The 12,834-nt window shown below is 40.6% G+C and overlaps 1 protein-coding gene across 15 annotated transcripts in view; it reads right to left on the minus strand.

Annotated features, from left to right (window-relative positions):
- PPP1R9A (protein phosphatase 1 regulatory subunit 9A) overlaps positions 1-12,834 on the minus strand; it is a 326,344-nt gene that overhangs the window by 7,100 nt on the left and 306,410 nt on the right. For 7 of the 15 annotated variants that reach the window (XM_058725032.1, XM_058725033.1, XM_058725031.1 and 4 more), the window contains 4 exons: positions 4,958-5,156; positions 2,801-2,920; positions 1,931-1,954; positions 628-810 (listed from right to left, as the gene is read on the minus strand). In XM_058725032.1, the coding sequence (XP_058581015.1) occupies positions 628-810; positions 1,931-1,954; positions 2,801-2,920; positions 4,958-5,156 (526 nt within the window). Of the gene's footprint in view, positions 1-627; positions 811-1,930; positions 1,955-2,800; positions 2,921-4,957; positions 5,157-12,834 lie in introns of those variants that run through there. The other 8 variants (XM_058725044.1, XM_058725034.1, XM_058725045.1 and 5 more) reach the window with 5 other exon arrangements.

Consider the following 12,834-nt stretch of genomic DNA (forward strand, 5'->3'; position numbering starts at 1 on the left):
ACTCATCTGCCCTTCAGCCCAGCAGGGGGCTGAGGTTGGGGGTGGGGAGCCGAATGTAAGTTCTTTTTGCCCTTTTCCACAGGGGTAGGTACCCCCTCAGTCTCTAAAAGGGATGAACTGGACAGGTGAAATGAGAGTGGGATGGAGCGGGGGGAGACACGGCCTGCGCATACTTGGGGAAGAAAGTTCTGTGGAGAATATCATCCCCGTTTTGGAGAGGTGTGCAGGGAAGAGTGGGGGCGGAGAAGAAATGAATAAAGACGGAAAGATTCATGGATTTAGGTTTTAACTCTAATGTGATGAAAGAGAGTCCACATTGGCCATTATTACAACTCATACTACACAGGAAGTCAGTAGAGTTCATACATGGACCATGTGTTGCTAGGGGAAGCAATGGAGTGAGTCCTTAGCTCTCCTACTTGGCAGCCTACTGTTTGGCTTAGAATCCTTGATGACTTTCCAAAACTTCATTTACTACTCAGAAATAATGCAACGTCCTTTCTGCTGACCGTTGATGAGAATTACCTCTCAGATATGCAGAATGCTCTTATCTAATGAAAACATTTTAGGTGCTATGTGCAATACAAATCATACCTGGTAACCTAACACAGACATATAATTCTTTACCTTAAGTTTATTTCCATCCAACTGCAGGAGTTGCTCTCCAGTGATGTTTTGGGCACTGAATTCAGATACATACTGCTCCAGATTTAGGCTCATTAGCCAGTGAGAAACCTGCTGCACGCTCCATTCATGAACGGCCCGATTCTGACACTGACTGTGTTTGGGAGACTGTCCATCATCAAGGATCTGAGGTAGGAATGTTACGCAGCGTTGTTAAAGGACCAAGATGCTAGGGCTCGGCACGGCTTATTACGCTATCAAAAGGAATCTCTTGCCTACTAGAGCCACATTTATTTTTAAACCATAAAATGATTAAGCTATGGTTCTAGTTGTGTGTGTGACACACACACACACACACACACGTAATTATCACCTACATTGTTTAGGTATTTGGAAATTTAAAAATTCCCCCAGATAAAGCGGCATTATTAATGTAGGATGTTTTATATTGAAAAATACACTCCAATGTTGCAAGTCTTACGCTAGAACACTTTGGAAAGATTATGAGATGCAGAAAACGAGTATTTCATTAATCTCTATATGCAATGTATCACTCTGCATGTAGCCTCGGAAAAGACGTTGGAGATATATAAAAATACATTTAAAAATATTGAGGTATCTTTCCCTTAGAAGGGGACGGCATTACGTCCTCAAGCGTTGTTAGGGGAAATTTCACAGCCATGATTTCATGTGAGCAGCAAGCGAACCTGTGAGGAAGGCAGGGCAGGTAATGTCCATAATGACTTTTAATAAACGAGGGAAGTGAGGCTCGGCAAGTCTACAGATCTGTCCGAGACCACGCAGCTAGCAACCGGTAGAGCTCAACAGGTAGTGGTTTATTCCAAATCTTAGGCTCTGCCCAGCGCAGAACATCGCTTTTAATAGTGCAGAGGGCAGCTTGGTCCCTAGCACCTCTAAGCTGAGAGGCGATGAAGATGAAGACAGGTCTGGGAGGAAAGACAAGGGTCACCTTGGGGAACACTGACAAGGGGATGGGGTAAGCCGAGATGAAGGCAAAGGAGGTGGAACAGAATGGACCGTGTCAGGGTAATGGCGATGGGGGATCAGTCAAGGGACTCTGGAGGTAGAATGTGGCGATCCTCTTGACTCAGAAATACCTTTTAAACTTAGATAGAGACAAGGGCAGAGAGTGAAACTATTTAGGACAAGGGAATCCTCCACCATTACACCAATACAGACACCAGTATTCTTGCATCGTTTGAGTTTTAAATTATTTTGCAGGGAGAGAAGAGAAGGTTCGAACAATACCACATAAACCACCACACGCAGCCCACTGATAGCTCACCTCGTCATCTATCATATCCAGGCTCTGAGTGAGGGAGCAACAAAGGAATCAAAAAGAAAAGTGTTATAGAAATAGGAAACACAACATACACAGTACAAAGTTTTAAAATTAAAATCACGCCAAGCCTGAAGAGTATGGGCAGAAACATTTAAGAGAAAAAAGTTTCATAAAACAAAAATTATGTTAGAAAGAAATAACTTAGAACAAATACTCGGAGCAACAATGTCTTTATTTACAGTGCTTCTCTCCCTCCCACCCCCTGCCCTAAATACTGGTATTTGTTCCTCTCCTTACCTCTTGGGGCACTAAGTCAATCACTAATGTAATATCCTGCTTCTCTGTACACATTTATCTTCTGGGAATTCTTGGCAATGCTAATTTGACCCTGGCTTCTAAATAAGTGATTCTCACCCAGTTTTCCTTCCTTTTGGGAACTGTATACCTCTCTCTGTCTCCACTGCAGAGGTTCTCAATGAGGGGCCATGCCCTACTCAGAGGGAATATCAGAGTCCTGGGGCAGAGGTGATGGTGGGGGGGAGGCGAGTGAGAAAGAGGATGGATAGTCTGTCAACTCCCCTGATTCCTGAGCTGTTCCCTATGTGTGGTCTCTAGTGCCCAGGCTCCCATCCCCACCCCTCTGGTTAGCATCATCTCAATTACATCAGAGAAAGGCAGAGGAGGTCCCTGGAGGGATTAAAGGGCTCGGAAACAGTCCTTTGTCTTCACGTTGAGATAGAGAGGGAGAGAAATCATGCTTTCCTATCAAGCATGAAACCATGATCCCAATGATTTATAGAAAAATCTACTTAAGAACGTCTTCCTGGTGGTAGGTGATGGGAACAGTGGAGGATCTGAGCGCCATGAGCATACCTCATCTGATGACAGCACTAAGGACTGGGAGAGCCCCGTAGTTTTGGGTTCTGCTCCTAGGCCGCTCAGGTCTGCCGAACTGGTGCTGCTGGGACTGAAGTCATCATTGAAGGTAAAATTCTGTAAAAGTAGATGAAGCTCAGTGTTAAATGAGCACCGCGAGGGAACCAGAGGTAGGCATATTTGCAAGTTCTAAAAAGCCTCTCTTTAAGTAATCTTAGGAGAAAATCATATTTGGTTTGGTGATGACCTTCAAGTGGCAGTGGTCGAGAGCACTGTGCCTTTTGCAATTGATGGGGAATTCTGGGTGCTTTCTCCATCAGATAAGAGGATAGGTGTTTTGGAGAAATGATTCTTTAATCTCTCTTCAAGGATACGGCATTCATTATCCTCTGCAACTGCTCAGAGGAGTAATATTAATAAGCCTATCTTCTTTGACCCTAATTGTGATGAGTAACAGTGCAAGTAAAAATACAAGATGGTGTGGAGAGCCTGAGTTATTAGGAACAGATGGCCATCCATATTAGAAAGGTAGCTTGAGCACCCCCTGGGAAGGATCGCTTGCTGTTGGCCGTGATAAATACTGTGAGAAATGGCAGATCCTCCCCTGGATATAACCTTCAAGATGATGAGTTCTGGGGGAGGTCACAGTCTCAGTGTAAATACACGAGTAGTTACATGCTCAAACACAACTCTCACACAGCATCGACAGAGCACCAAAGAGGCTACAGAACAGGTACACTTTCCAAATAATCACCTGGGTGGGGGGGGGGGGGGGACTGGGCAAGAGGTGGGGGGAGGGGTGTGAACAAAACTTCCTCAGATCTTCATTAAAACGTTCAGTGGATATTAAAGTCAAATACGTTCACAATGACCACATAGCTGCATTCGTGAAAATGTCTTACACCAAATCTGGAGTCTCTCCGTGGCAAGATAATAGTAGAGTTATTCCAACTACATTTAGATTTCTCAGATCCAGTACTAAAAATGTTACAAGATCAGAATGATCTACTGCTGCCCAGACTTTCTTGCTACTAATTCTAGAATGACTGGCTTCCTAGGAACTCGAAGCCCTTGGCCAACACCATCTTGTTTCATATTCCACTTCCATAGGGATTGGACTGTTAGGTTTCCATTAGGTTCCCTTGCCACTGGGTTCAGTCGGTTGTCAAAAATAAATACCATGCCAGAGGCTGGAGAAATCAGTTCCAAACAAACCCCAAGGTCTGCTAAAACTTCAGACATGGAAACGAAATCCAAGAACGTGGAGAGCTAGGCTAGTAGAACATTTAAGCAGGAGAGCATTTAACACAACACATTACTATTTGATATTGTCAACAGAGACACAGCCCCAAACCTTGTCAAAACCCTGTGAGCTGTTGACCTCAAGAAAAGAGTTAAATTCAAGTAACATTAATCACACATTTCTGTTTGAGAAAGAAAAGCAAACACAGATAAAAGGAGACCAAACAACATGTGAAAGTTAGCCACCGTATGTGCTTCAATAAAATGTTAGATAAGGTTTGCAGCGTCATGCTGGAAATAACCATTGTGCATTTGAAAACAAACAACATCCATGCCTTGTATTTTCTAATTCTGCTAAAGTTAAGAACTTTGGTGATGAGATTATAAGTTTTTCAACATGGAAGTTTTGATTTAAAAGAAGATATAAGCAAGGGGGCTATGGCAGCATTGGTTTGTTTTAAAGAGTTTCATTTAGATATATTGAACACGTATTCAGTCCCAAATTTATCTGTTTTCCAGTTAATCTCGAAGAACGCGGTAAAAATAGTCTTGTAATGTAATTTAAAGTGGCATACTTCGTAAACAGATCTATCATACTGGTCCATGACTCAAATGCATCTTTCCCAGCATGGCTTAACTGTCAAACTGAGATTAAACAGCAGTATGTGAAAAGACAGGCAAATCAAAGATTAACGTACAATCTAGAATGGAACAGAATTAAAGAAGGTGATGGTTAACGGAGGCTTTCTTTCTCCCCACACAGGAAATACCATGCATGGTTTATTGCAGTGTTATCACATTGGTTTCTCAGGTCCAGAGTAAACACACAAGTTGAGAATGCTTTCCAAAGACTGAAGAGGAGGAAGGATTTGGGGTTTTCTTGTTTGCTTTTTAAATCCATGTGTTGTCTACCTTGGACCCTTTTTTATCTGAAATTAGAGTTTCAGGAGAAGGCTGAAGGGGACTTGTAGGTGAAGGCAGGTTTCTGAAGGAATAGGATCCTTTTCGGCTTTCGTTAAACCACGAGAAAGGCATGCATGGTGAGCGGGTGGTGACCTGCGCTGTGGGGGATGGCTTCGGTTTCCAGTGTTCCAGCCTGCCTCTGAAGATCCTGTATTATGAGACAAATGGGCACGTTAGACAAAGAAAGGGCAGATGTGACACTTGTTAAACTGAATTCTGAAGGGACTCTGAATCAAGTTCGAAGTAAGTTTGAGATATTGTTCTACACAACAGAGGAAAAAATTTGCATTTTTTACTAGGACATTAAACTTAGTAGCTACCTTGTTTGAATTGAAATGGATTCTACAACAATGGTCAACATTTCCCCGCCCCCACCACTTTTTTTTTTTTTTAAGTTGCACAGAGCCCCACGTGGGGCTCAAACTCACGAACTGTGAGATCATGACCTGAACCGAAACCAAGAGACAGATGCTTAACCAACAAAGCCACCCGCGTGCCCCGCGGTCAACATTTTCATAGTGCTTTTCCATAGGGAATTCTTAGGAAATTTGCCTGATAAATGGATGTGGGTGAATTAAAGTCAGGGCGGGGCACCATCTTTCTAGAACTGCTACGAGGTTAACCATTGCAGCAGTCCCCTTATTTGGGTGACACAGCAGTGCCTTACCATTAGTGCCATTAGCTCTTAGCCAGCATTCTTTCCTGGCCTCCTCTGAACTCATGCTGCCAAGGTATGAGACTTTGGAAAATGATGCATTTAAATACTTTGGAAATGTCAGGGCTTATGATGCTTGAAGCAGAACACATCCCTTATTGCTTTTTCATCATAATCTGAGTGCCTTTTTCTAGGAGGAGACCAGGCCACAAGTCTTAATACCCCACTTGGAGGTCCAGGGTCTACCACCTCTAGAGTACATGGCCTTGGTCTTCTCTTTGTCTCTATTTCCTCCTGTGTAGAACGTGGGTATTTTATGTGTCTCCTATGTAGTAGTTAAGAATTACATGAGATAGTATGCATGAAAGTGCTTAGGAATCTGTGAAAGTATGAAGGTCTATGGTTATTGTTTAACATTGAAAGGATTCAAAGTCATTTGAGAAACACAGTTTGAAGACTGATATTCTTATCAGTGCAAGTACTTGCATATTTATATTTATCTTTTGGTTAGAGAAAAATAATTACCAAGAGCTGAGGCAGGAATGGACAGCAGTTAATGTGCATCTTAGAAGAGGTCAACCCTCAATATGTCCCAATGGTATTTGCTACAATGTTTATTATATGTTAGCTGTTGATGTCATGCCAACAAGGAGATTCCTTTTCAGTTAAAAGTGCCTCCACACCACAGCCAGACAACTCAGGACCCACAGGCTACTCAACTCTCATTTCAAGTTTACATAACTAGTAGAACACTCCTAACAGTCCCTGTTTATTTCCAAAGACTACTCTGAGAATCAAATGGGACAATAAATGTAAAAGCATCTTGTTAACGGCAAAGCAATATACAAATATAAAAGGATTACAAAAATAACGATTAAAGAGAATGGAGACATCAGTGAAATCTTGGTAGAATATTGAGATCGTAGTTTGGGTGAGTAAAATACTTGGTCATTTAAAGATTCCAGAATACCTGATGATTATGATGGTGAGTTCCTTAAAAAACAAACAGACAAACAATAAAAGGGACTGTAAGGATAAGACAGAAAGCCCAGTGAGAGATGTTGGTCAACCTTCAATTTCATCCTAAAGTCTAAATTAAAAAAAATTCTGTATCCTTAATTCTACTTACTTACTATTAAAAGATGGGGCAGAGGGGGTACAATAATTGAACTTGAGACATCATACTAGCAGAGGCAGACTGGTATTCTGCAAGAAGCACTTTTTATTCCTGGGTCATGGACTAGTGCAGTGTTTCCCAAACAAGTCTGGTAAGAATCATCTAGGGCAGATGCTCAAATACAGATTCATAGGCACCTAGAATTTCTGAATTCGAATGTGGGACAGAGGAAGGGAGGAGTTTGCCTGGAATCTATATTTTAACACATGTCTGAGCTGACATTTAAAGTTTTTAATAATATCTACATTTATTTATATTATCCTGGATGCAAGGATGAGGTTTCTGGAGCAGAACAAGTTACCATTTGCTTACAGAAAATGATTGCACTGGTTCCCCATGCCCTAATGTCTTCTTTCTAGAGGGACACAATGAAAACCAGTTGTCATCCCATACTTGGTCTACACTGTAGGTAAGGAATCTAAACAATGCCAATATGGGTGATTATATAGGAGAGGGACACAGTGCTGTTCTTACCTCCCCTCTGGCAGAGGGAGAGAAATCTTATCTCTTTAGTGTAAACAAATTCAACTAGGGAAGGATCTTGGGTCCTTACCCTTCAGAAAGTAATATATTGTCTTGGGGGGAGATAAGACCAACAGCTTAGGCTGAACAAACCCTGGGAATGTCTCCATCAAGCTGGGTCTCATCCTCTCTCCCCATCCTACTCCTTGAAACTTTACCTCTGGGGAGGTAAATCTGTGCAGTTCTCACTATCTATCCAGTCATAATTTAGCTTTTGAGGCTTGACTTTGAAGCTCAGGTCCCAGAGTCCAGTAAAAATGTTCAGAAGCCTCTAACTGTGCAGAAACACAAAAATATTTTTTCTGCAGTTCCACATTCTTATAACTGGACATGTTTGAGATAAACTGGACCTAAAGATTATTTCCCCCTTTGGTTACAAACTTCTGGATCAATTAATCAAAGTATCATGGAAGCTTTTTTTTTTTTTTTTTAAGAGTTCCACCCATAATTCAAAAAGGCACAGTAGGGCTTAAATATATGGATATTGTTTTAAAGTTTATAAACAGGCTATAATTAATGACAGCATGGCTATCTTGTCCTACTCCCAGTGAACTGCCTTTGAAACAATGCTTTTGGGACAGCCACCACCATCGCCATTTTTCTTTTTAATAGGCGGGAAATAAGAATATTTTTGCCTACCTGCTGTCATTCGAATGCCTTATTTGAAAAGGACTTTCAGTTCAACATCTATTCTGACCATACAACATTTTAAACAAAATTCAAGACCACATCTAATTAAACTTTTTCATAAAAGCCTCACTTCCAGGAAAATATTCAAGACTAATAATCCCATGACAAATTGTACGTGCAGCACTGAAGACAGATCCAGAGGCCATAGTGAGTGTGATGAATGACATCATGGATGCTCAGATTCTGGTGACATTCAGAGGCTTTCTTCTCCAGCTTTCCATGCAAGATGATGGAAGAAATGGAGGAGCAGTCATGTAGAAAGCAAAGAAAGCCTACTTCTAAGGAAACAACCATGGTCCTCAAAGCTGCAAACCACCAGGTCCTGGCCTCCTTTGAAGAGGATTTTCCAGACTGACTGTGCCCCTGCTGAGGCTGTATCCTGTACCCCTCATTTCTTTGTGTAGCCTTGACTCTAAAACCCCATGAACTGATATAATCTCTGTGTGTTTCCTAGTATACCGAATGGTTAGTATGCTTCCATTTGCTTGGACCCAAAGTATATTCACTTAAAAAAGCAAACTCTCCATTACTTTATAATTACAGATCCATCAGCTTACCAGACATATTTTCTAAAATAAATACCAATGTCCCTCTGGACAATATGAATTCTTGGGCCTACAAATGGAGCAGAGAGAGTTTGGAAATAGTCATGCCTTACTGACCACTCAGAGTCTGTTTCACTTTGTGGAGAAATCTGTCAAGAATAACATAAAATTCTTCCCTTTCTTTCTTCTTCCTTCCCTTTCTTCCCTCCCTTGCTCCCTCCCTCTATTGACTTTTTTGACTCTGAGAGCTGGTTATGGTGTAAGGTGCATAAGCTTCATATAGATCCTTGATAATCCCCTTGAAAAATCAAGATTGGTAGAAATGAATGTTTAATGGATCTGAAAATAGTTTTCAGAGGGTCAAAATAGGTATGTGTTCTGTAATTCATCTTCTTTTTTAACTTGTACACTAAAGTCTCACTATCATTTTTGGTAAAAATGCAATTACAAGTCACGGATGTAACCCCGATTGTTTTATTGTTTGTAACTGAGAAAAAGAATGGCTTCAAATTAAATCTCTGTAATATTAAATTGCCAAGGGTGTGTGTGTGTGATGTGTGTGAGGTGGAGGGAGTAATTGTGTCCCGGCATTTAAGTGGTTTATAGCTCACAACTCTAGAGAGCAGCTAACCCAATTCCATACATCTTGAAACCAGTTCATCCTGGGGTCAGCACCCCAAAGTTAAGTTGCCCAGGTAAACATTCCTTAGTAATTTTTTTTTTTTTTTGGTTTGTCTTACATTAAATACAAGGTGTGTGAAGTTATTCGGAATAGAACTGAATGTCATCAAGATAAGTTAGGAGTTCAGGAACTGGCAGAACATAAAAAGTATAAGCATAATATAGACTTTAAGCAGGTAGTTATGGAGGTTAATTAGAGAAAGTTAGGGGCAATCAGAGGAAGTGTTGCAGACTTCCATTTACTCAAATCAGATCAAGTAATTCTGTAAAGTTCTAACATCCACCAAGGAGACTAAAGTTTTAAAGCCAGCTCCTTCTGAAGGGCACTTGGAGACCCTGACAGTTAACAGCTATGACAAGCAGGTGTCCATGTGCAGCTTAGGCCAACCACCCTAGACATATCCTGCTTCCAGAGCCTGAGTTACGGTCTAAACCTCTAATCCATAACCGATAGCCCATATGAGATGGTAACTGTTTAACCTTAACTTGTGACAGGTTTTCTGGACATGCTAACCACAGAATATGGTAACTTGGCACAGCAAATATTTTAAGGTAAAGGAATCTGACAAATGGTTGGTACTCTGACCTCCCCCACTGCTCCCGAAGCAGGTCATAAGACCCTTACATGAGAGGTGCCCTCCCTATATACCTGGAGGAAAGGAACATCTTTATCTCTGTAGATGGAGGGACACTTAGAGAAATCTGAAGGAATGAATGAACGAATAGGCCTTGCTAAGCACCCCACTGTTTACTACTGTTAGTTCATACCCTTATGTTCTATCATATTTTCCAAGACTTTTCAGTCTTCAACAAATCTAGCATTAAAATGCTCAGCCTTAACTGCTTCTCTGAGTTTTCATTTCCTTATAAAGTTTCCTGCATCACACAAAACTTACATTAAATAAATCTGTATGCTTTTCTCTTGTTAATCTATCTTCTGTCAATTTCATTTACAGGACTCCAACCAAAGAACCCACGAGGGTAGAAGTAAAACAGGTTATTTTTTTTTCCTCCTCTACATTCATATGAGATGGAGAAACTGTTCCTTTAATGAGTTCCCTCCATATTGGGAAGGTTTTTTTTTTTTTAATTTTTAAAAAATGTTTATTTATTTTTGAGAGAGAGAGAGAGAGGCAGAGACAGACACACAGAATTCGAAGCAGGGTCCAGACTCTGAGCTGTCAACACAAAGCCTAACACGGGGCTTGAACCCACAAACCGTGAGATCATGACCTGAGCGGAAGTTGAACGCTTAACTGACTGAGCCACCCAGGCGCCCTGGGAAGGTTTAAAATGAAACATCAAGAGGATTATGTAAAAAAAAATTGATATTATCAAAATAAAAATGTTAGGTTTAGGAATAATAAATATATTGCTGAGGATTTAAGAAAATTTGTATTATTAGAAATCTGAGAGAGAAGTTTGTCTGTTGATTCTATCTTAATATGATTAATTGTTTAAGATGTAAAATAACCAAACTGACAAGAGCACTGGATGTTTACAGTCACTATGTTACCATTTTAATCTACTAGATTTTTGAGTTTTTTCAAGTGGAAAAGCGTTGACATGTTAGGAATGTAAAAGTTTGTCAAGTTTCAAGTGCTGGCAAGTACTTAAAAAGAAAACTGAATAAATTACATTTATAAACGCAGTTTTCTAAAATCAGGACAGGCAATTATGGGGGGAACAAGTCTGTGCTACTGAGTCTAAGCTAACATTATTCAGAGGTCTCCATAAAAGTGACTGCTTTTATGTTTTTACAAAATTTTACTAGGTGTATAAAGAAAACAAAAAGACTTGTAAGTTGAACTGAAACTGAAAAAAAGGTAAGTTGTAAAAACTGGAGACTTTAATAAATTACTTTTAATTTATAACTCAAATAATCCCCTTTTTAAGAATGAAGCAACCTCTGGTCATGAAAAATATCAAGTGAAGGAGAGAATCTGCAGAAGTTATACTGTCAAAATTAAGCACTCTGTAGGAGCTTTACTGAGTTTTCATCATCATTGTTCATGATTTAAACATTTGCTTTAAAACTTGCCAGGCGGGGCACCTGGGTGGCTCAGTCAGTTACACATACGATTTCGGCTCAGGTCATGATCTCATGGTTCACCAGTTTGAGCTCCACATTGGGCTCTGTGCAGACAGCTCAGAGCCTAGAGCCTGTTTTGGATTCTATATCTCCCTCTCTCTGCCCCTCCCCTGCTCTCTCTCTCTCTCTCTCTCTCAGAAATAATGAATAAACTTTAAAAATAAATTAAATAGGGGCGCCTGGGTGGCGCAGTCGGTTAAGCGTCCGACTTCAGCCAGGTCACCATCTCGCGGTTTGTGAGTTCGAGCCCCGCATCAGGCTCTGGGCCGATGGCTCGGAGCCTGGAACCTGTTTCCGATTCTGTGTCTCCCTCTCTCTCTGCCCCTCCCCCGTTCATGCTCTGTCTCTCTCTGTCCCAAAAAAATAAATTAAAAACGCTGAAAAAAAATTAAAAAAAAAAATAATAAATAAATTAAATAAAATTACTTAAAAAAAAAAACCAACAACCTGCCAGGCTCAAATTATTTTGCTATTTTCTAATGGCCATTCTCTTCTGGCCACTTACAATAGCATTTTTGTTTCCTATTTTTTAAAATAATTTTTGAAAAATGTTTATTTATTTACTTTAAGACAGAGAAAGCAGGTGAGCAGGGGAGGGGCAGAAAGACACAGAGAAAATCCCAAGGAGCTCTGCGCTGATAGCCCCAATGCGGGACTCGATCTCATGAACTGTGAGGTCATGACCTGAGCTGAAATCGCAAGTTGGACACCTAACTCACCAAGCTATGCAGGCGCACCTTTTAAAAGCGTACTTTTAATATATTTTTTTAAGAGAAATGTTGGCTCTTCTGTGGGGTGTCTCTGTTAGGCAGAGGCGAGGTGCTGTTCTCTTCAGGCACATTTATTCGTCTTGCTCATCAACACTTCTGAAAGGGACTGTTTCCACTCCAGCTCAAGAGCAGAGGCTGTGTGCCCTTGCTCAGCAACAGGGCAGAGCTGCCCTCTAGGCACATGTCACTGGAATGTTCTCAAACTCACTCTAATGCCTTGATTTACCTAAAGGTTCCTTGAGAGAAATATCTATGAAGGGTTGTCTGAACTATAATCCCCAGTCCACTCATTCTTCAAGATATCACTAAAATTAACAATGGATGAACACGATGGCCAGAAAAATACATACAGAGAATACTTTGTTTTACATTCCTCTGATCAGAATGGTTTTAAATAATAATACTAGTAATGATAACTGTTGACATTTATTAAGGACTTGAAATGTGCTTAAATGTGACTCTCAATCCTCCTGATGACCTGAAGAAGTATGAATATTTCCATCTTACAGATGAGGAAATGGACAGACAGGTTAAGGAACTTGCCCAAGACGTTAAGTGGCAGCTATGACTGAATCCAGGCTCTTTACTCTGACATCATGCTCTTTGCTTTTACTGAAAGCCACTGTTATACTTACTATGCAGTTGTTGTTGAAGATTTTATATTTTTAAGTACCAACCTTACTTTTTGCTTTAC

The sequence above is a fragment of the Neofelis nebulosa genome, chromosome 4, assembly GCF_028018385.1.
Source record: "Neofelis nebulosa isolate mNeoNeb1 chromosome 4, mNeoNeb1.pri, whole genome shotgun sequence".
NCBI classification, from domain to species: Eukaryota; Metazoa; Chordata; class Mammalia; order Carnivora; family Felidae; genus Neofelis; species Neofelis nebulosa.